The 23,850-nt window shown below is 42.6% G+C and overlaps 1 protein-coding gene across 2 annotated transcripts in view; it reads left to right on the top strand.

Moving 5' to 3' along the window:
• micu2 (mitochondrial calcium uptake 2) overlaps window positions 1-23,850 on the top strand; it is a 301,355-nt gene that overhangs the window by 254,213 nt on the left and 23,292 nt on the right. For both annotated transcript variants that reach the window (XM_033022751.1, XM_033022750.1), the window contains one exon: window positions 19,904-19,992. In XM_033022751.1, coding sequence (XP_032878642.1) covers window positions 19,904-19,992 — 89 coding nt within the window. The remainder of the gene's footprint in view (window positions 1-19,903; window positions 19,993-23,850) is intronic.

The raw sequence follows: 23,850 nt of genomic DNA, 5'->3' as shown, positions 1-23,850 counted from the left end.
TCTAATAATCTACACATTTAAACATATTAAAATATCTAAATTAATTATCCATTAAAAAGATTTTAAAAGAAACCTTGTAAAGAACATATTACTGCCTGAGTCTCACACAGCTGCCCCCTTTGATTAAAATTAACTGAGAATTGCTCCTTACATCTCTTTAAACTGACATGGGATCTTTGTGTGAGTTTCCTAGTTCAGTTGCGAGCAATTAGTTCACGGGGATACAAGGAACTGCAGATGCAGGTCTACAAAAAAGGACACAAAGTGCTGGAGTAACTCAGCACGTCAGGCAGTTTGAATTGCAGAGAATTGTGGACACAGCCCAGACCACACAAACCAACCTCCCTTCCTTTAACTCCATCTACACTTCAAACTGCGGTCCTGAGCTACCATCTACCTCACTGGAGACCCTTGGACTATCTTTAATTGGACTTTACTGGACTTGCACTGTATGTTATCCCCTTCATCCTGTATCTGCACTCGATTGAAATCATGTACACCAGGCACCTGATGTCAGGGCCTGTAGGCAAGGTCAGACTGCGTGTCAGTGCCGACCCTGACTAAAATTATAAAAAGGTAATTATTAAATATAAAATTCATTTGTATTTTTTTTAATCCATTTTAACAAATTACTGAAGGAAATGGATTCATCTTGTGGTAAAGATCACTCTTACTGGCTAAAACAATACACTGTACGGTTTTGGCTTTGTGTCAGCTTTGTGGTTGACACAAAACCAGCAACTTCAAATATTGGAATAATAATCAAGTGTGTGATGTTTCTTTGTTGGAAAGCATGAGACGTTGTCAATGAATTGTAAAAAAAATAATTGTTTCACATGTGCATCTTGTTATAGAACTTGAAACTCAATCAATATAAAAGTCAAGCATGGGAAAAATAAACTGTTTGTTAATGTTTCTGACAAAAATAGAAACTGTGGTAAACAATACTGTGATTCATGTCTTTACATCATTGGACTACAACAATTGTTAATACTATTAATTTTGTAATGGTTTTAAGTATTATAATCTTACGTAGGCAAATATTTCATGTTCCAGCAAAGCAATTGGAAGCAATATATGTGGAGTGTTTTAATCTGTTTATATTAATTGAGGAGTAATACATTCAGGTGATCACTTGATTTATTTCAAATACTCAATATACTAACGTGTACCTTTAACCTCCACAAATGCTGCTTGCTTGGCCTGCTAAGTTCTGCCAATGGTTCTATTTTTGGTTTAGGTTTATTATCACATACTAGACGAAGTGGGACCCGTTGGGTTCCTGTCACACGGGAGGCCTGGTTCCCCCAACACAACCCGTCCCCCAACGCAATATTCCGCCACTCACCCATTCCCCCAACACAACCCGTTTCCCCAACGTAATATTCCACCACTCACGCCTATTCTCCTCCCATCAAATCAACCCCTCCCTGTCCCCCTTTCCCTCTACTCCCCCCTCTATCCCACCTTGCCCATCAACCTGGACCACCCCTTCTACCCCCCTCCAACACCCCTGCACTCCAATACCCCTCTTCCTCCCTCTCTCTCCCCCTCCCTCCCTCCCTCTCTCTCCCCTCCCTCCCTCCTCCTCCCTCCCTCATCCCTCTCTCCACTCTTCCTCCCTCATCCCTCCCTCCTCCCCATCCCTCTCTCCCCCACCCCCCCGCCAGGCTGCGGCGCTCCCTCTCTCCGTGTAACGCTGCGGTGCGTTAGGGCCCCTCCTGATGTCTGCGCCTGCGGGCAGGAGCCACTGAGGCGCTGCCCGTCCTGGGATCCAGGGTGTCCCTCGCCAGCGGGTAGACAGCGGGGAACTCCCTGGGTCCCGGGACTGCCGCCCCATCTCCCTCCTCCTCATTTCCCTCATCTTCCTCCCCTCACTCCCATTCCCTGCCCCAGCACCTACCCAGGTCGCAGAGCCGTGGTAGGGCCTGGAAATCGGCCTGGTTCTCGTACTCGGCCCGGCCCTGGCTGGAGGCGACTGAAGCACTCACGGACCTGGGCCTCGACGGAGCCGGGCTCACCATGCCGGGGGCGGGATAAGGATGGTGGGCGGACGAGCCACAGTTGCCCACAGAGCAGGAAGCAGACGCTGTGCCGCAGGATGGCGGCAGCTGGGCGGCCCCCGAGGCGCTGGTACCCCTTGACTCAGGTCCCGGGCTTGGGCACTACTCCAGCCCTCAGCTCGGCCGCCGCCTGAGTGACAGGAGAGGAGGTCAATCTGCATGGTGGCGACTGGCAGCGATCTGCGCATGCGCAGTTTTTACGATTTTTAAACCTTGATAACTTTTACAATATGCCATCGATTGGAACAAAACTTGGTGCACTCGCAGCACAGGAGAATGGTGAGTAATGGGGCTGAAAATCGCAGTGCTATCGTGTACCGTTTTTATGCAAATAGAAAAACCCCGCAAACCGGAAGAGCACAAGATCAGAGTTTTAGTTATGTACTAGACCAAATGCAGACCCGTTGGGTCTGTTTCCCCAACGTGCAGTTGCGGGGATGGGGCGGCTTGCGGCGTCACACACATTAACCACCCCCACATACACACTAACTACCTCCCCGCACACACACTAACTACCTCCCCGAACATGATTGGCTCTAGCCCAAGTGGGAGGAGAGAAGTGAGTCAGTGCCGGGAAAACAGTTGAAAACGGAGGAATTTGGTTTGTAAATTGGTAAATCAGGCAATTTATCAGTCAATTTAAGCAAGACGGCTCTTAGCGAGCGGCAGTGAGTGAGCGGCCTTGCGAGGGAAGTGCCCTGTGAGAAAAGTGTGAGTCTTTGGCTCGAGAGTCTTAGGAGAGGAGACCACGCAATACGCTTGAGAGGTAGAGACGAAAGAAAGAGATGTCAGGCAAGCTGATTCAGTGCGATGCTTGCAGTATATGGGAGGTCAAGGACACTGCTGGTTCCTCTGGCTGCTACAAATGCGAGAAGTGCATCCAGGTAGAGCTCCTGAAGGGCCGTGTTGGGGAACTTGAGAAGCAAGTGGATGACCTCCGGTTCGTCCGAGAAATGGAGTCGTTCCTCGACAAGTCCTACAGTACGATTGTTACACCTAAGTTACTGGAAGAGAGAAGGTGGGAGACAGTGAGAACGGGAGGGAAGCATGGAATGCCAACTTCCCCGGGTATTGTACCTCTTGTGAACAGGTTCACCCACTTAGAAGCTGTCGGGACAGAAGAGGTGTTTACACTGGGCGGCGGACTGGCTTGCGATCCGAATAGGGCTGTTGAGCCAAAACCAAAAAGGCCTAAGGCAGGCAACGCCATTGTAGTGGGAGACTCCATTGTGAGAGGTACGGACAGGGGTTTCTGCGGCAACAGACGGGATGCGAGGATGGTGTGCTGCCTTCCTGGTGCCAGGATCCAGGATGTCACAGGCAGAGTGCAGAAAATCCTCAAGGGCGAAGGTGAACATCCGGAAGTGGTAGTGCATGTCGGCACAAACGATGTCGGAAAGAAGGGGATGAATATTCTGCAGCGTGACTTTAGAGAGCTCGGAAAAATGCTGAAAAACAGGACCTCCAGGGTTGTTATCTCCGGTTTGCTTCCAGTTCCTCGTGCTGGCGAGAGCAGGAACAGGGAGATACGGGACCTGAACGTGTGGCTGAGGAACTGGTGCACGGGGCAGGGATTTAGATTCTTAGATCACTGGGATCTGTTTTGGGGTAAGGGGGAACTGTACAAAAGGGACGGATTGCATCTTAACAGGTGTGGGACCAGCATTCTGGCAGGCAGGTTTGCCACTGCTACACGGGTGGTTTTAAACTGAATAAGGGGGGTGGGGTGTCGAATGGGATAGTGGAGGATGGAGTTAAAGGGAAAGGGTTTCTTAAATGTGTGAGCGTAGAGACAGAGGGGTGTAAAATGAGGGTAGAAGCAATAGGTAGCAAGGTGAAAAGTAAAAGTGGCAGGCAGACAAAACCAGGGCAAAAATCAAAAAGGGCCACTTTTCAACATAATTGTATAAGGGGTAAGAGTGTTGTAAAAACAAGCCTGAAGGCTTTGTGTCTCAATGCAAGGAGCATTCGTAATAAGGTGGATGAGTTGAATGTGCAGATAGCTATTAATGACTATGATATAGTTGGGATCACGGAGACATGGCTCCAGGGTGACCAAGGCTGGGAGCTGAACATCCAGGGATATTCAATATTCAGGAGGGATAGAGAGAAAGGAAAAGGAGGTGGGGTAGCGTTGCTGATTAGAGAGGAGATTAACGCAATGGAAAGGAAGGACATTAGTTTGGATGATGTGGAATCGGTATGGGTAGAGCTGCGAAACACTAAGGGGCAGAAAACGCTGGTGGGTGTTGTGTACAGGCCACCTAACAGTAGTAGTGAAGTTGGAGATGGTATCAAACAGGAAATTAGAAATGCGTGCGACAAAGGCAAAACCGTTATAATGGGTGACTTCAATCTACATATAGATTGGGTGAATCAAATTGGCAGGGGTGCTGAGGAAGAGGATTTCTTGGAATGTATGCGGGATAGTTATCTAAATCAACATGTAGAGGAACCAACGAGAGAGCAGGCTATTTTAGACTGGGTATTGAGTAATGAGGAAGGGTTAGTTAGCAGTCTTGTTGTACGTGCCCCCTTGGGCAAGAGTGACCATAATATGGTTGAGTTCTTCATTAGGATGGAGAGTGAAATTGTTAATTCAGAAACAATGGTTCTGAACTTAAAGAAAGGTAACTTTGAGGGTATGAGACGTGAATTGGCCAAGATTGACTGGCAATTAATTCTAAAAGGGTTGACGGTGGATATGCAATGGAAGACATTTAAAGACTGCATGGATGAACTACAAAAATTGTTCATCCCAGTTTGGCAAAAGAATAAATCAGGGATTATTCTGGTAATAGTACATCCGTGGATAACAAGGGAAATCAGGGATAGTATCAAAGCAAAGGATGATGCGTACAAATTAGCCAGAAAAAGCAGCATACCGGAGGACTGGGAGAAATTCAGAGACCAGCAGAGGAGGACAAAGGGCTTAATTAGGAAAGGAAAAATAGATTATGAAAGAATACTGGCAGGGAACATAAAAACTAACTGCAAATGTTTTTATAGATATGTGAAAAGAAAGAGATTAGTTAAAACAAATGTAGGTCCCTTGCAGTCAGAAACAGGTGAGTTGATCATGGGGAACAAGGATATGGCGGACCAATTGAATAACTACTTTGGTTCCGTCTTCACTAAGGAAGACATAAATAATCTGCCGGAAATAGCAGGGGACCGCGGGTCAAAGGAGTTGGAGGAATTGAGTGAAATCCAGGTTAGCCGGGAAGTGGTGTTGGGTAAATTGAATGGATTAAAGGCCGATAAATCCCCAGGGCCAGATAGGCTGCATCCCAGAGTACTTAAGGAAGTAGCTCCAGAAATAGTGGATGCATTAGTAATAATCTTTCAAAACTCTTTAGATTCTGGAGTAGTTCCTGAGGATTGGCGGGTAGCAAACGTAACCCCACTTTTTAAGAAGGGAGGGAGAGGAAAACGGGGAATTACAGACCAGTTAGTCTAACATCGGTAGTGGGGAAACTGCTAGAGTCAGTTATTAAAGATGGGATAGCAGCACATTTGGAAAGTGGTGAAATCATTGGACAAAGTCAGCATGGATTTACAAAAGGTAAATCATGTCTGACGAATCTTATAGAATTTTTCGAGGATGTAACTAGTAGCGTGGATAGGGGAGAACCAGTGGATGTGGTGTATCTGGACTTCCAGAAGGCTTTCGACAAGGTCCCACATAAGAGATTAGTATACAAACTTAAAGCACACGGCATTGGGGGTTCAGTATTGATGTGGATAGAGAACTGGCTGGCAAACAGGAAGCAAAGAGTAGGAGTAAACGGGTCCTTTTCACAATGGCAGGTAGTGACTAGTGGGGTACCGCAAGGCTCAGTGCTGGGACCCCAGCTATTTACAATATATATTAATGATCTGGATGAGGGAATTGAAGGCAATATCTCCAAGTTTGCGGATGACACTAAGCTGGGGGGAAGTGTTAGCTGTGAGGAGGATGCTAGGATACTGCAAGGTGACTTGGATAGGCTGGGTGAGTGGGCAAATGTTTGGCAGATGCAGTATAATGTGGATAAATGTGAGGTTATCCATTTTGGTGGCAAAAACAGGAAAGCAGACTATTATCTAAATGGTGGCCGACTAGGAAAAGGGGAGATGCAGCGAGACCTGGGTGTCATGGTACACCAGTCATTGAAAGTAGGCATGCAGGTGCAGCAGGCAGTGAAGAAAGCGAATGGTATGTTAGCTTTCATAGCAAAAGGATTTGAGTATAGGAGCAGGGAGGTTCTACTGCAGTTGTACAGGGTCTTGGTGAGACCACACCTGGAGTATTGCGTACAGTTTTGGTCTCCAAATCTGAGGAAGGACATTATTGCCATAGAGGGAGTGCAGAGAAGGTTCACCAGACTGATTCCTGGGATGTCAGGACTGTCTTATGAAGAAAGATTGGATAGACTTGGTTTATACTCTCTAGAATTTAGGAGATTGAGAGGGGATCTTATAGAAACTTACAAAATTCTTAAGGGGTTGGACAGGTTAGATGCAGGAAGATTGCTCCCGATGTTGGGGAAGTCCAGGACAAGGGGTCACAGCTTAAGGATAAGGGGGAAATCCTTTAAAACCGAGATGAGAAGAACTTTTTTCACACAGAGAGTGGTGCATCTCTGGAACTCTCTGCCACAGAGGGTAGTCGAGGCCAGTTCATTGGCTATATTTAAGAGGGAGTTAGATGTGGCCCTTGTGGCTAAGGGGATCAGAGGGTATGGAGAGAAGGCAGGTACGGGATACTGAGTTGGATGATCAGCCATGATCATATTGAATGGCGGTGCAGGCTCGAAGGGCCGAATGGCCTACTCCTGCACCTAATTTCTATGTTTCTAACACACACTAACTACCCCGCATGTTAATATATTAATATTATTAATTTGCTCCTTTTACCCCATAACCGCCCTATCTACTGACGCAACTCGGCCCGTCTAGAGAGGGAGGGGAGGTAGAGAGTGAGGGCTGAGAGAGAAGGGGGGGGAGAGGGAGGGGGAGGTGGGGGGGAGGGGAGGGGGAGGGGAGGGGGGGGGGACAGGGAGAGGGAGGGGGACAGGGGTTTGGGGGAGGGGGGGTGAAGCATACAAATTAGGCAGAAAAAAACAAAAGATGAAGAATACAAATTAGCCAGAAAAAGCAGCCTACCAGAGGACTGGGAGAAATTCAGAGTCCAGCAGAGGAGGACAACGGGCTTAATTAGGAAAGGGAAAATAGATTATGAAAGAAAACTGGCAGGGAACATAAAAACTGACTGCAAAAGTTTTTATAGATATGTGAAGAGAAAAAGATTAGTTAAAACAAATGTAGGTCCCTTGCAGTCAGAAACATGTGAATTGATCATGGGGAACAAGGACATGGCAGACCAATTGAATATCTACTTAGGTTCTGTCTTCACTAAGGAAGACATAAATAATCTGCCGGAAATAGCAGGGGACCGGGGGTCAAATGAGATGGAGGAACTGAGTGAAATCCAGGTTAGTTGGGAAGTGGTGTTAGGTAAATTGAATAGATTAAAGGCCGATAAATCCCCAGGGCCAGATAGGCTGCATCCCAGAGTACTTAAGGAAGTAGCCCCAGAAATAGTGGATGCATTAGTGATAATTTTTCAAAACTCTTTAGATTCTGGAGTAGTTCCTGAGGATTGGAGGGTAGTTAATGTAACCCCACTTTTTAAAAAGGGAGGGATAGAGAAAACGGGGAATTACAGACCAGTTAGTCTAACATCGGTAGTGGGGAAAATGCTAGAGTCAGTTATTAAAGATGGGATAGCAGCACATTTGGAAAGTGGTGAAATCATTGGACAAAGTCAGCATGGATTTATGAAAGGTAAATCATGTCTCACGAATCTTATAGAATTGTTCGAGGATGTAACTAGTAGGGTGGATAAGGGAGAACCAGTGGATGTGTTATATCTGGACTTTCAGAAGGCTTTCGACAAGGTCCCACATAAGAGATTAGTATACAAACTTAAAGCACACGGCATTGGGGGTTCAGTATTGATGTGGATAGAGAACTGGCTGGCAGACAGGAAGCAAAGAGTAGGAGTAAACGGGTCCTTTTCAGAATGGCAGGCAGTGACTAGTGGGGTACCGCAAGGCTCAGTGCTGGGACCCCAGTTATTTACAATATATATTAATGATTTGGACGAGGGAATTGAATGCAACATCTCCAAGTTTGCGGATGACACGAAGCTGGGGGGCAGTGTTAGCTGTAGGGAGGATGCTAGGAGGCTGCAAGGTGCCTTGGATAGGCTGGGTGAGTGGGCAAATGCATGGCAGATGCAGTATAATGTGGATAAATGTGAGGTTATCCACTTTGGTGGCAACAGGAAAGTAGACTATTATCTGAATGGTGGCCGATTAGGCAAAGGGGAGATGCAACAAGACCTGGGTGTCATGGCACACCAGTCATTGAAAGTAGGCATGCAGGTGCAGCAGGCAGTGAAGAAAGCGAATGGTATGTTAGCATTCGTTGCAAAAGGATTTGAATATAGGAGCAGGAAGGTTTTCCTGCAGTTGTACAGGTCCTTGGTGAGACCACACCTGGAGTATTGTGTACAGTTTTGGTTTCCTAATCTGAGGAAAGACATTCTTGCCATAGAGGGAGTACAGAGAAGGTTCACCAGACTGTTTCCTGGGATGGCAGGGCTTTCATATGAAGAAAGACTGGATAGACTTGGCTTGTACTCGCTAGAATTTAGAAGGTTGAGGGGGGATCTTATAGAAACGTACAAAATTCTTAAGTGGTTGGACAGGCTAGATGCAGGAAGATTGTTCCCGATGTTGGGGAAGTCCAGAACAAGGGGTCACAGTTTAAGGATAAGGGGGTAGTCTTTTAGGACCGAGATGAGAAAAACATTTTTCACACAGAGTGGTGAATCTGTGGAATTCTCTGCCACAGAAGGTAGTTGAGGCCAGTTCATTGGCTATATTTAAGAGGGAGTTAGATGCGGCCCTTGTGGCTAAAGGTATCAGGGGGTATGAAGAGAAGGCAGGTATAGGATATTGAGTTGGATGATCAGCCATGATCATATTGAATGGCGGTGCAGGCTCGAAGGGCCGAATGGCCTACTCCTGCACCTATTTTCTATGTTTCTACATTATATTTGTAGAATAATTAGTTTTATTTGCCCACAGAAAGTTAATACACACTGGTATTAAAGTAGTGGTTTCCAACACTAAACAGATTTTAAGTTATATTATTTGTTTTGGCACTGGGTAAAGACTTACTGCCCCAGTAAAGATCTTCAGCTCAATTGCTCTTTCCCGTATGATCAAAAGGCTGGTGGTTCGATTCCAGCCTGTGTGAATACCTCTTGAATATCTTCGATTGCTTTTATTCCTACATAATGTTATATTTCTATCACTGCTTAATTGTATATTTTTTGCTCAATTATGCTGAAAACAATCATGTTCCCCTTAGATTGATGATATCACAATGACCATGTCTTCGTACCATTTTGTCAAATGTCTTGCTGGTGAATTTTGCTGAAAACACTGCTTTCCTGTAATGGATTATATTTTGAAGAAAGGTCCCAACATGAAATATCGTCTATCCGTTTCCTCCACAGATGGTGCCTGCTCAAGATTCCAGCATCTGCAGTTCCTTGGGTCTTTATAGATTATATTCTCCCAGCCCTTAATTCAACCGTCATGGTATTTTCTGCCTTCGCAGTCTTAACGTGTTCTAAAATGTTACCTTTGGGCTATATCTTTATCTTGCACTAAACGTTATTCACATTATTCCCTTTATCATGTATCTGTACACTGTGATTGGCTCGATTGCAATCACGTATTGTCTTTCTGCTGACTGGTTAGCACGCAACAAAAGCTTTTTACTGTACCTCGGCACATGACAATAAACTAAACTAAATTAAACTTGCATTTCACAATAATCATAATACAAAACCTCAGAGCATTGCTCTCAGTACATTCGAGCTACATGGGAATTGTAAATGTTGAAAGTAAAGGAATTAATGAATCAAAGAAAATATGATTCGTTTTGTGTGTATGCAGTTATCGAATTGTCTTTGGGCAAATATATGATCAATTACTTCATATTCATCTAAAGGACAGCATTACAACTTTGACTCATTTTCTGATGCTATCCCTTCAACCTTTAAAGAATCACAATGGCAATTAAACCACATCATTGTTGAAAGATTTAACACTGAGATGAGAAATGCAGATGTCCACATCAGAAAGCCTTTGCATCCCGGTTTGAATTCTTAACTAATGTGGTATTACCCTGGAATTTGTCATTCATACTAAAGGGACTGTATAAAACTCAATGTTAAATGGTACAAAATTGAAGTCAGCTAATCAGTTATTGCCTGACAGCTGACAATGGAGAAATGAAACAATATCAAAGAGGTAATAATGCAATGGTAAAACAAGGTGACACAGAGGTCAACTTTCAAATGAATCTTTAGGGACACCTTAGGTAGATTTAGATTAAAAAACAAGTTTCACAAACAAGTTGGTGCTACTTGTCATTGTGCTTCTTTATAGACAGAGTAGTGTTGAAAAGTGAGTTGAATTGTGAATGCTGTACATAAAATGAATTTTCTAAGTGAACATTCTCAAATCTCATATCCCAGTTTTGCTCTTTTTGCCATAGGTCGGCATTGATCAGTTGCAGAAAGCACAAAGTCAGAGGCAGTCATGCCTAGAATAAGTTTACACTGCTTATGTAGGCAGTTCAGGACTTTACCTTCAGAGACCAATACCGATTTCCCAGCCACAGTTAGTTAACCAATTTAAGGAGAAAGCAAGGGAAATTTGTGTTCTCAGGAAAAACACCAAAACAAACTGCGGCACGGAGGCATAGCAGTAGAGTTGCTGCCTTACAATGCTCGAGACCTGGGTTTGATCCTGACTACGGGTGCTGTCTGTACGGAGTTTGTACATTCTTCATGTGACCGCGTGGGCAAAAAGAAACAAAATGTATTTTAGGTCATAAATGATGAGGAAAACAGAATATTGAAAATAGAGGAAAGTTGAGCTGGACTATTGAATATGACAGAAAAAGTAGTAAAATGTACATATACTTTTAGTTAACACAATTCCTGTTCCCTTGGAGTTGCCATCTTGTGTTTCCTTTGCTTCTCTTCATCTCAGTGTCTCTCTCTATCACTAAGGGAGTGATAGAGAGAGACACAAGCCCTTCGGCCCACTGAGTCCACAACAAAACAATCTTATACACTAATCCTATCTTGGTCCCACATTATTATCAATTCTCCCCAGGTGCAACCACTGGCCTATACATTAGGCAGAATTTACAGAAGCCAATTCACCTACCGACGCACGTCTTTGGGTTGTGGGAGGGAAACGGAGCACCGGTTTACGGGGAAAAACAAACAAACTCCATACAGACAGCACCCGAGGTCACAGCTCTACTAGATGCACCCAAATTTGAACACATCAGCAATAAAACCCAAGACCAAATAAGCATCCCAACCCAAAACATCACCTATCCATGTTCTCCAGAGAATCTGCCTGACCCGGTGAGTTCTCCCAGCACTTTGTGTCCTGCTGTGTAAACCAGCACCTGCAGTTCCTTGTTTCAACATTAAGCATTTCAAACCATTGAATATACACCAACCTTTTCAAGGCCATATAAATACGGCAGCACAGTGACGCAGCAGTAGAGTTGCTGCCTCACAGCGCCAGAGACCCGGGTTCGATCCTGACTATGGGTGCTGTCTGTACAGAGTTTGTACGTTCTCCCTGTGACCACATAGGTTTTCCCAGGGTGCTCCGGTTTCTTCTCAAACTCCAAAGTCTCACAGGTTTGTAAGTTAATTTGGCTTCGGTAAAATAAATTGTAAATTATCCCTCGTGTGCAGGCTAGTGCGACGTACGGGGATCGCTGGCTGGCGCAGACGGAGTGGGCCGAAGGACCTTAAAACTAAAATGTTAACTAATCAACCTTATGGTTCCCTTAGCAAGTTGCTACCCCATTGGTTACAGTATGGGTGGTGGCAAGCTGCTTTCTGTGAAAAATAAGTTTGAGGAAGCCATTGGAGACCGTCGAGCATCTTTAGAGATTGCAGAATCTTGGAGAAGATAGTCTATCCAAACCTTGTGGTGATAAGGACATGTCTCCAAGGTGACATCTCAGTAATCATAAATTACCAGAGTAGTGAGACACCATGTGGGGGCCCTTTGTACTGTATATTGGGATCAACAGCATGGATGCTGCAGTAAAAAAAATAGGGTTGCGCACTACTTCTTTGCAGGAGAAGACAGGCCCATTGCTCTGCCCAAACCCCATGCAAAAAGAGAGCAGCTGTCTCCATTTATGCTGCTTTCCAGCAGTCTTGCAAGTGTGTCAGGCATTTTATTATCCAAACCATGGAAGTCCATTCCCTGCACTTCCGTGTGCTTATCCAAAAGCCTCTTAAACACCATTATTGTACCTGCCTCCACCACCGCCCCTGGCAATGCGATCCAGGCCCCGATATGTTAAAAACTTGCCCCGCACATCTCCATTAAGCACGCCTCCACTCATCTTATAGTTATGCCCTCTAGTGTTGGACTAGATTAAAGAATGTACTGTATGTAATTGAGTTTTGCACAAAGTGCTCGGGTGATACATCAGTCATGGATGAACAGCTGACGGTATATGAAATAGATCCTGACCCGGAATCGTCACCTATCCATGATCTCCAGAGATGCTGCTTGAGCCACTGAATTACTCCATCTATCACGTGTCTATCCTTGGTATATGTAATGTATCATTTTATAGTAGAAAATGTGGTGATATGATGGGGCGAATAAATCTTAAGTCAGAGTCCTGATCCATGGACAGAATCTTGGCAGGAGGAGAGTTTCTTCCTTGAGCAGAAATTTGTGCAAGATGATAGAACTTCAGGGCAACATTTGGGCGGCACAGTGGTGCAGCGGTAGAGCTGCTGTCTTACAGCGCCAGAGACCCAGGTTCGATCCTGACTATGGGTGCTGTCTGTAGGGAACACGTTGTGCGTTCTCCGCTTGACCATGGCAAGTATTTTTGGGAATAATACAGAAGGTGGAGGATCAGTTCATTCCAAAGAGGAAGAAAGATTCTAAGGGCAGTAAGAGGCGACCGTGGCTGACAAGGGAAGTCAAGGATAGTATAAAAAGAAAAGAATAGTATAACATAGCAAAGATGTGCGGGAAGCCAGCGGTTTGGGTAACGTTTAAAGAGCAACAGAAGATAACTAAAAAAGCAATACGGGGAGAAAAGATGAGGTACGAGGTAAGCTAGCCAAGAATATAAAGCAGGATAGTAAAAGCTTCTTCAGGTATGTTAAGAGGAAAACATTAGTTGAGACCAAAGTTGGACCCTTGAAGACTGAAAAGGGTGAATTTATTATGGGGAACAAGGAAATGGCAGATGAATTGAATGGGTACTTTGGATCTGTCTTCACTAAGGAGGACCCAAACAAACTTCCTGATGTACTAGTGGCCAGAGGATCTGGGGTAACGAAGGAACTGAAGGAAATCCACATTAGGCAAGAAACGGTGTTGTGAAGACTGATGGGACTGAAGGTTGATAAATCCCCATGGCCTGATGGTCTGCATCCCAGGGTACTTAAGGAACTGGCTCTAGAAATTGTGGACGCATTGGTGATCATTTTCCAATTTTCTATAGATTCAGGATCAGTTCCTGTGGATTGGAGGGTAGCTAATGTTATCCCACCTTTTAAGAAAGGAGGGATGGAGAAAACAGGGATTTATAGACAATTAGCCTGACATCAGTGGTGGGGAAGATGCTGGAGTCAATTATAAAAGATGAAATAGCGGCACATTTGGATAGCAGTAACAGGATAGGTCCGAGTCAACACGGATTTACGAAGGGGAAATCATGCTTGACTAAACTTCTGGATTTTTTTGAGGATGTAACTAGGAAAATGGACATGGGAGAGCCAGCGGATGTAGTGTACCTGGACTTTAAGCCTCTGATAAGGTCCCACATAGGAGATTAGTGGGTAAAATTAGAACACATGATGTTGGGGGTAGGGTACTGACATGCATAGAAAATTGTTTGGCAGACAGGAAACAAAGAGTAGAGATTAACAGGTCCCTTTCAGAATGGCAGGCAGTGACTAGTGGGGTACCGCAAGGCTCGGTGTGGAGACCGCAGCTATTTACAATATACATTCATGATTTAGATGAAGGGATTAAAAGTAACATTAGCAAATTTGCAGATGACACAATGCTGGGTGACAGTGTGAACTGTGAGGAGGATCCTATGAGGATGCAGGATGACTTGGACAGGTTGGGTGAGTGGGCAGATGCATGGCAGATGCAGTTTAATGTGGAAAATATGAGGTTATCCACTTTGGTGGCAAGAACAGGAAGGCAGATTATTATCCAAATGGTGTCAAATTATGAAAAGGGGAAGTACAACGAGATCTGGGTGTCCTTGTACATCAGTCACTGAAAGTAAGCATGCAGGTATAGCAGGCAGTGAAGAAAGCTAATGGCATGTTGGCCTTCATAACAAGAGGAGTTGAGTGTAGGAGCAGAGACGTCCATCTGCAGTTGTACAGGGCCCTAGTGAGACCACACCTGGAGTATTGTGTGCAGTTATGGTCTACAAATTTGAGGAAGGACATTCTTGCTATGGAGGGAGTGCAGCGCATGTTCACCAGGTAAATTCCCAGGATGGCTGGATTGTCATATGTTGAAAGAATGGAGCGCCTTCCAGAGGGAAGTGATTCAAAGAGTTTGCGGCCAGGTTGAGAGGGGTCAGAGATGATCTTACCCGCTCGCTTCCTGGCCCTTGCAGTGTACAGTTCGTCAATGGGGGGAAGGTTGCAGCCAACAACCTTCTCAGCTGATCGAACGATTCGCTGCAGCCTCTGGATGTCGTGCTTGGTGGCTGAGCCAAACCAGACCATGATGGAGAAGGTGAGGACAGACTCTACGATGGCCGTATAGAATTGGACCATCATTGCCTGTGGCAGATTGTGTTTCCTCGGCTGCTGCAGGAAGTACATCCTCTGTTGGGCCTTTTTGCCTGTGGAGTTGATGGTGGCCCCCCCATTTAAGGTCCTTGGAGCTGATGCTTCCAAGGAACTTATAAAACTCCACAGATGTGACTGGTGTTGTTGATGGTGAGTAGGGGTAGGGGAAGGCGAGCTCTCCTAAAGACCTCTCCTACCAGCTGGTGGCTTCTGAGTGCCACATGTGTCAAGGTAAAGACAATGAATATATTGACAATCGATACTTGCTGGCGTCCTCTAAACTTTGCATGCAGTGGAGTTCAAAAGTAGTGACAACAAATGGCAAGTCTGTGTATTGGAAGTATAATGGAAATAACAGTGAGTATGTTAAATGGTCGACACTAGCTAGCATCTTCTGAAACACCATGGAGCGGAGTTCAAAGGTAGGGAAAATGAATATGTTAAACAACAGATACTAACTGGCAGCTTGTTTTAATGTGGTGATGAATTGTACACCTTCAACGGCTTTTGGGCCTTCCACTCTACTCTCATCAAGTTCATTCATGACTTCCAAAACCTGTGTATTGGTCTCCATCTTATTCCAAAGTCCATACTGAAGTTCCCCTTTAAGAAGAATGGGCTGGTTTGATCGACTAGCTGGCTGTGTTGGACGGCAGACAAAACATTGGACATTGCGGTCATACATAAGAGAAATAAACTGTGCAGTTATCATTGTGTGGTCACTAAATTCAAGATAATGGCGAGGCAACATCAACTCCTTCTAATAGGCATGGGTTAATCACACATCATTTCCCCTGCATTCATTTTACTGAAAGTCTGCTCATCCAGCATTAAATTCTGGGTGGTTTGAAGTTATTTGACATTCACTGCAGTTTATTACTGACTTGGTTTGATCTTTATTTAAAATCGCTATAACAGAGTGTTACAGTCATAACATAAACACATAAAGTAAAATCATAAATTGTCTTTTGATAATGGTCCAGGAATTTGAATAATAAAGATGTTAAAGAAATTGCCAGGGAGAGCTCTGATCTAGCTTGGCCAGTCCTGAAATTTATTGATGGAGTCAATGTGTTAGTGGAAAAGCACTCACTTGCCGGAGTTTCAATTCCAAATGCATAATTTGAATTTTATTTAATCATGTTCTCAAACCAAGCTTTTTTTAAGACAATCTAACCCTAAAGATGCGCTTTTAAATTTTCAATGGGACATGTTGAGTGGGTAGATAGAGTCACCTATTATTTTAACCCTTGGATTATCTTTGATGGGACTTTTCAGGACTTTACCTTCCACGAAACATTATTCACATTGTTCCCTTTATCATGTGTCTGAACACTGAGGATGGCTCGATTGTAATCATGTATTGTCTTTCCACTGACTGGTTAGCACACAACAAAAGTTTTTCACTGTACCTTGGTACACGTGACAACAAACAAAACTAAACTAACCTAAACTGAAGGAATTGAGTTTGTCTTTGTGAGGTTCTGGTATATGATCCTATTTCTGAAACAAAAACATTTAAGCAATCTATGACAGGCATTATTGTCATGGACAATAACAATGTTGCTGTAACAGCATAGTTTTCTCTGGTCCATGAAAAACTAAGCTTTTTTAGCCATTCTCAGATCAGAGCTTCTGGTGTGAGGAAGCACAAGTAGGTGTGATGCCTTTTGGAGATTTACAAGATGACCTAGCCTGTTGCAAATAATCAGTCAATTAAGCTACTGTGATCTTCAATATTTCCATGCTTTTCCAAGATTAAAGCTTATTATTTTAAATTACACGTAATGTTTCTGAAAATTAAATGTTTGTGATCTGCCAGAATGATTTGATTCTGCTTTTCATAATTAAAATATATTTTCAAATATTTAGAAATGATATCAGTATTTGCATCTAAGATATATTTTAAAAATGCTTTGATCTATGACTATCATCTGTATTTTTTAAATGATCAAAATATAAATCTAGCAATGGAACCAACATTTGTTCTAACAAAATATTGCTGGGTGATCTGTCAGTTGCTATTTGATTTAAGAATTATAAGTGGAAAACACTAGCTTGGTAAGGGGCCTCAAAATCCTCTGTCGTGGTTTATAAGACTATGCAGGCTATGCAGGCAAAGAATAAACAGTGGAGATAGTGTTTTCAATCTAACTGGACATATTTGCATCACGTTATGTGGTAAACACAGATGTCATTCATAATTGCATAGGAATGTTTTATAATGAATTAGGCAACATTTCAAAGAATCACTGAAATTGACAGCCAGGCAAAATCACAAACACTTCCCTGTTACCATGAAAACCTGATACAACAAAGCTCCAAATTTGTTCCCATTCCCAACAGATTAATACATCACTGCAGCCAGATTATTTTACTGTTTTACCTCACAGGCATTGATAATATTGGGCACCTAATATGGATGCAGATCATGTTCATGATCACTGGTCTGTGACCAGAGAAGTCTGAATCAAGAACATGAACACACGTGTGTGCATGCGTGTGAATATGTACATGCATGCATCTTTCTGAATACATTTTCATGTCGCATGGAGCATTTCAGGATCCTTGTTGTCTATCTGATGTGTCTGATTCTGCGCTAATATTAGTGTAGAATCAAGCATTTTCTAAATTATAATAGATCTTCTATAGTATTTCCAGAGATGAGGAGCAGATTTGTAGGACCTATGTCACCACTGTATTTATGGGGTCACTGGGATTTTTTACATGGGGAACTGCCATTATCAGGATTCTAAAATATATTAGATGTGAACAGAATAAAAAGACCTGAAATCATGGCAGTAGGAAGTTAAACTTTTGGGCAGCAAAGGTGTACATTCACAACAAGTCAGATCTTGGCACTCAGATTCAACCCCGCTGGTCTCCACTTGTCCTTGTGTGTCAAGTGTAAGTGCAGAGTGCCTCCATTGTTGGCATGAAGCGACCTTGACTCCTGTGGAATGGCCTGGGTAGAACAAGACATTGTACCAGAGAGACCCACACCCAAACACACCTTTATCTTTTAATGGTTCTTAAATGTCTCTGACATTCAGAAGTAAATAATTGAAAGTTTTTTTTTAATTAAATGATTAAAACATATTGAAAAATTACTTTTTTTTAATCAACAAAAAAATACCTAAAGGACAAATAATTCAACTTACCTTTCCCTTGACATAATACTCAGAAACCCAGTGAAATCTGATCTGGGTCAGATCAGAGAGGCAATTTTGCCAACATAAATGCAAGATGGACTTGAGCAGTCCAGGGAACTGACAGATTTGTGATTTCACTGTTTTATAGTTCAAAACTTCAGCGTTTGGCAACACTTACACAAAACCGCTGATATTTACCAGCAAGATCCAGGCTGTCATTTTAAATGTAATCTGGAGTTTGAAAATGTTTAAAAATAAATAATATTGCATTTATGTATATTTCTTTTATTGGGTTTGTGTTTTTATAACATTGAGGGACTTTGATGAAACATATAGGCACGAACATTCAGGAAGATTGTGATTGCTGCTGTGCAACATTCAAAACTATGTGGAATGTTTCACAGAAAATATAAATACTACTTGCTTATACATAATAAATTGTAAATTATTTCTTTACTGGCTGACCTTTTACACAAATATTTTTCATATTAATCTCTTGTGGCGAGAGACACGGAAAGTTAAAAGGACAATTTAATGACTTTTAATCAATTTACTTTTGTGGCTACCGGTTGAGTTTTTCTTTACTTTACTGATTAAAAGTTAAGTGGATCTGATACCCACTGTGGACATTAACAGTCTGTTGGCATAGTTTAGAATCATTTTGCAGTTTGTGCTTCGATGGTTGCAAGGATATAGTTGAATACGAGCAAATAATTTGACGATATAATCCATGTGATAATTTATTATAGCAAATATCATTTAATATTTGACTGAAATACTACACCTGGACATTGCATTGGCAACAATGTTTTAAATTGAGCCCTTGTTTAAAAATTAAAATACAGTAAAACCGATAATCTGGTATGCCACTATTTGGCAATCTTGGCAAAACACAAAGTGCTGGAGAAACTCAGCGGGTCAGAAAATGTTTCGGGTTGGGACCTTTCTTTGCTGATTGTGGCAGGGGGGGAGATAGCTGGTATAGAGAGGTGGGGACTGGCCAAAGCCTGGCAAGTGTTAGGCGAGCTGGATCTATGACTTGCTCACCATATGCTGATTCTGACTTATTTCTAACAGGGCATGACCTGCTTCGTTCCATTCACTGGGGCCCCGATTCCTGCCTTCCCTGGAAAATCACCTGGCTCTGAAAATCATTGTAGCTGCACGATGATAGACACAAAATACTGGAGTGACTCAGCGGGTCAGGCAGCATCTCCAGAGAAAAGGAATAGGTTTCGGTCCAGAACCTTTCTTCACACCATTTCTGTTCCAACCCATAAACATCACCTATTCCTTTTCTCCAGAGATGCTGCCTAACCCACTGATTTACTCCAGCATTTTGTGCCTATCTTCGGTATAAATCAGCATCTACAGTTCCTCCTTCATATTGTAACTGCACTCGCTGTTTCCGTTTCTCACACTCCTTTGAAGGTTACCGTGCTCACTGGAAGATTTGTGATTGACGATGTAACATCTTCATCAAACTGTATGAAAAGTGTATTAAAGTATTAATGCAATTACGTCCTAAAGTTCAGAATATCTACCCATCCAGCAGCACCAAACTATTGGGTGTGCCAGATTAATGGAGTGTTGCTATGTATATCTGACTGTGAAATGGATTGGAGTTACTATTCAAAATGTTCCATTTTGATTGTTCCCAGTGTTGACCATTGAGCACTTTGGGGAGCACTGGATTCAAGTTGACTAATCTGTTTCTCTCTTTGCTCTAGGAAGTTAACAAAGAAATGAACACAACATTGTTGGTGCACTTCTTCGGGAAAGAAGGAGATCTTAAGCTCCAGTACAAAGAATTTTATAGGTATGTTTCTGCCCATTCAGATCACTAATTGTTTTGTAGAAGAACACTTCGGCCATTAGTTTAAACAACAGTTTGAACAACTAGATCCCAGCATATAGAGGTCCACCACCGATTATCTAGCAACTGGTGGTCCGGCACCTCTAAACCTCGGACTATCTTTGATTGGACTTTACTAGCTTATCGTTATTCGTTTATCATGTAGCTGTACACCATGAATGGCTCGATTGTAGTCATGTATTGTTTTCCCGCTGACTGGTTAGCACGCTGCATAAGCTTTTTACTGTATTTGGTACACGTGATAATAAACTAAACTAATCCGGATAAAATTAAGAGAGCGCACTTGAAATCCCCTCCCAATGTGGAGCCTTGGCCGGGCGAGGAGGCCGGGGCTCTGAGACTCTGGCCTGGAGTCGGCAGATCCCTTCCCACAGCTGACTTGGCGGCATGGTGGCGCAGCGGTAGAGTTGGTACCTTACAGCACTTGCAGAGCCAGGTTCGATCGCGACTACGGGTGCTGTCTGTACGGAATTTGTACATTCTCCCCATGACCCCCATGCGTTGGCTGGTAGGTGCGGACTCGGTGGGCCAAAGGGCCTGTTTCTGCAGTGTATCTCTAAAGTAAACTGAACTGAAACTAAGACAACCAAAGGCCAACTTTACGGGCCAATATACTGCCCCTCGGCTGCCTAGGTGTACCTTTCCGGTACCATTGGATTCCTCTTGGATGCTGCTATCTCTGTTATTCTGACAAAACAAATAATCCCAGAAAGGCTCTGTAACCAAGTATGCCTGAAAATCGGTGGTGGACCTGTATATAGCTTTTTAAATGTATTTTTTCAGTTTTCTAAATTTTTCACCTTCAAATCTTAAATGCAAAACATTAACAATGTGGCATTTTGTAACAGTTTGAACAACTGGGTCACAGTATTTATATATAATATATTTTTTAATGTGTTTTTATGGTTTTGTGGGTAATCTTTGTGCCTACCACAGAGATAGAAAACTTTAATTGAACTTGTACTCCCACATCAGACTGTTAAGAGCTCTAGGTCCTGTTTTTATGGTCTATTGCAGATAATTTTTCAACATTTGTAGGTGTTTGAGTACAATGAGGGAGTTGCACATTGTCTTTATGGTTAAGGTATGTGCTCTTGATCACTCCATAAAAGCTGCTTAAAGTTTGTTACATGCCAGTAAACCTGGTTTTGTGCAGTTATTTAGAAGATAAAAGGGTCAGCATGGTTTCTACCTTGGTTCATATATCACTTTTCACCCAATTTGTATTTGTTGGTAAATCAACCAAATCATCTTTCTAGTTCCTAATGGAAAAAATGTGATTTTTATCTGAGCTTTCTTCAGAACACTTTACCACACACAGAAAATCATTGTTGGCCATTGATCAAAGTGCCTGTGTGTTTTGAAAGGAGGTGACTGATGAGCCATACAGATATGTCTCTAATTGTCAAAAAGAAAGCAGTAATATTTCACAATGAGATTGGTTTGCTTTATACCTAAGAGTTGCGATAGATTCAAAAGGAAAAAAGGTTGTGTGAAACCTAGGTAAGATTATTAAACTTATTGTAATATCTAGAGCCAGGATTTTGCCATAAATGCCATGTGCCTTTTCATGCCTTTTATAATGATTTCACCAGGTTAATGCCTTTTTCACAATTGAGTGCCTAAATCAGCCTTTTCTTTACCGTTTTGCTAAAAGTCATGCTATTTTCTCTAGTTGTACTGTGATTACAATGACGTTTTCTATGTTAACACATTAATATTAATGTTATTATTAACGTGTTAACATACTATAACTTACAAGAAAACTTCCACCACCGGGGCAAAACCCGGGGCGCCACCGTCGGTTGTTCATTCGTTCGTGCCGCTGCCCGCTGGTTCAGTTTTCTCCAAGATCTATTTAAGAAAGAACTGCTGGAAAAATCGAAGGTAGACGAAAAATGCTGGAGAAACTCAGCGGGTGAGGCAACATCTATGGAGAGAAGGAATAGGCGATGTTTCGGGTCGAGGCCCTTCTTCAGACTGATGTGGGGGGGGGACGGGAAAAAGAAAGGAAGAGGCGGAGACAGTAGGACTAGAAGGAGAGCTGGGAAGGGGGAGGGGAGGAGGGAGAAGACAAGGGCTATCTAAAATTAGAGAAGTCAATGTTGATACCGCTGGGGTGTAGACTACCCAAGCAAATAATCTGAGTTTTCGAGTGATTTGTGCAAGGCATTCATTGATGCTGGAATTCCACTGTGGAAATTTGAAAACAAATCTCTGAGGTTTTTTAGAGAAAAACACAGAGGAACATATACCAAGCGAGTCATCATTATGGAAAAATTATGTTGACAGCAACTTCAACATTGTTGTGCAGAAAATTAGAGATGAAGTTGCATGCAACAAAATATGGATCCCAATAGGCAAGAGAACCGATGCTGTGGGGAGATATGTTGCCAATATGGTCATCGGTACACTGGAAGCAGGTCAACCATCAAAGGAGTATTTGTTGACATCCGAAGTATTGGGGAAGTCAAACAGCTCAACTATTGCTCAGCTGTTTACATCTTCACTCGCTGTAATTTGGCCAGAAAGTATAAAACACGAGAATGTACTTCTGTTTGTGACTTAAAGTTTTATTCCCCAAAATGTTGCATTGGACATGCTTAGCTCAAGGACTTCATAGAATTGCCAAGCACAGACATAGCTTGTTTCCAAATGTCGGTCACGTAGTTTCCAATGTCAAGAAAATCTTCCTCAAAGTACCGTCACATGTACAGTTGTTGAAGGAAATGGCACCCGAGATTCCGCTGCCTCCTCAGCCCGTTTTGACTAGGTGGGGTACATGGCTCTCTGCTGTACTCTACTATGCTGCAAACTTTGAAAAGATACAAAATCGTCAACTGTTTTGAAGAAGAAGAATCTGCTACAGTCGGGATCGTCAGTGAAATCATGCAGAAAAAGTCCCTCCACCGCGATCTTGTGTTTATTGCTTCCAATTTTGCAAACATCCCACAAGCTATCACTTCCCTTGAGAAACGTGACGAAACATTAGTGATTCGTCACGTTTTTGTAAAGGGCAGAAGACAAAATTGCAACGAAAAGTAAATAGCAAATTATACTGAAAGTTAAAACAAAAACTATCGGAGCAGTGATGGATTTAAAATAAAAGTAAACCAACAAAGAAAAAAATAGAAGGAATGAACAATTAGGAAGAATTTAAAATATTGCCATTCAAAAAATGAATTGCTCAAACTGCAGAAAATCTGCCTTTTAGATTGCCTTTGTCAGTCTGATGCTTAAATGGAGAAAACTAGACACAGCAGTCATTTATTTTATTCCAGCAACATTAGCAATTATATGGTAGCCATTAACAATGAAATTAATGCTTTCAATTTTTATTTGTCAATTGTACTCTTCTGTGACCTTAACAATAACCAACCATTTTATCTTCCTTTTCTCTTGGGGATCTCAACTCCTTGCTGAGAAACCATTTCAAGATTGTGTAGCCATATTCATAAAGAGCGTTAATAATGCATGTCATAGGATCACCCTCTGCAGGTTTTCAACAAAGTAACTGACGATATTCGTAAAGTTCTTGGCGATGTAGGTAAAGACATACAAGGAAAATGTGAGGGTGGTTTTAGCTAACAAAGTTCTTGAAGAACTACAGAACATAGCTAAAGTTCTCAAAGGTAGTTGTAATGCACAAGATATCAATATGAATATAGTGTCTGTAGCTTGTTTCGGCTATGCACCAGTGACCTCAGCTGGAGTAGAAAGAGGTTTTTCACAACTGAAGCATATTCTGTCTGGCAGACGACATATTTTAACGTCAGATAATTTGAAAAAAATGCTAGTAAT

Source organism: Amblyraja radiata, chromosome 6, assembly GCF_010909765.2.
Source record: "Amblyraja radiata isolate CabotCenter1 chromosome 6, sAmbRad1.1.pri, whole genome shotgun sequence".
NCBI classification, from domain to species: domain Eukaryota; kingdom Metazoa; phylum Chordata; class Chondrichthyes; order Rajiformes; family Rajidae; genus Amblyraja; species Amblyraja radiata.
The sequence above is the reverse complement of the archived record's forward strand: the minus strand, read 5'-3'. Positions and strand labels throughout refer to the sequence as shown.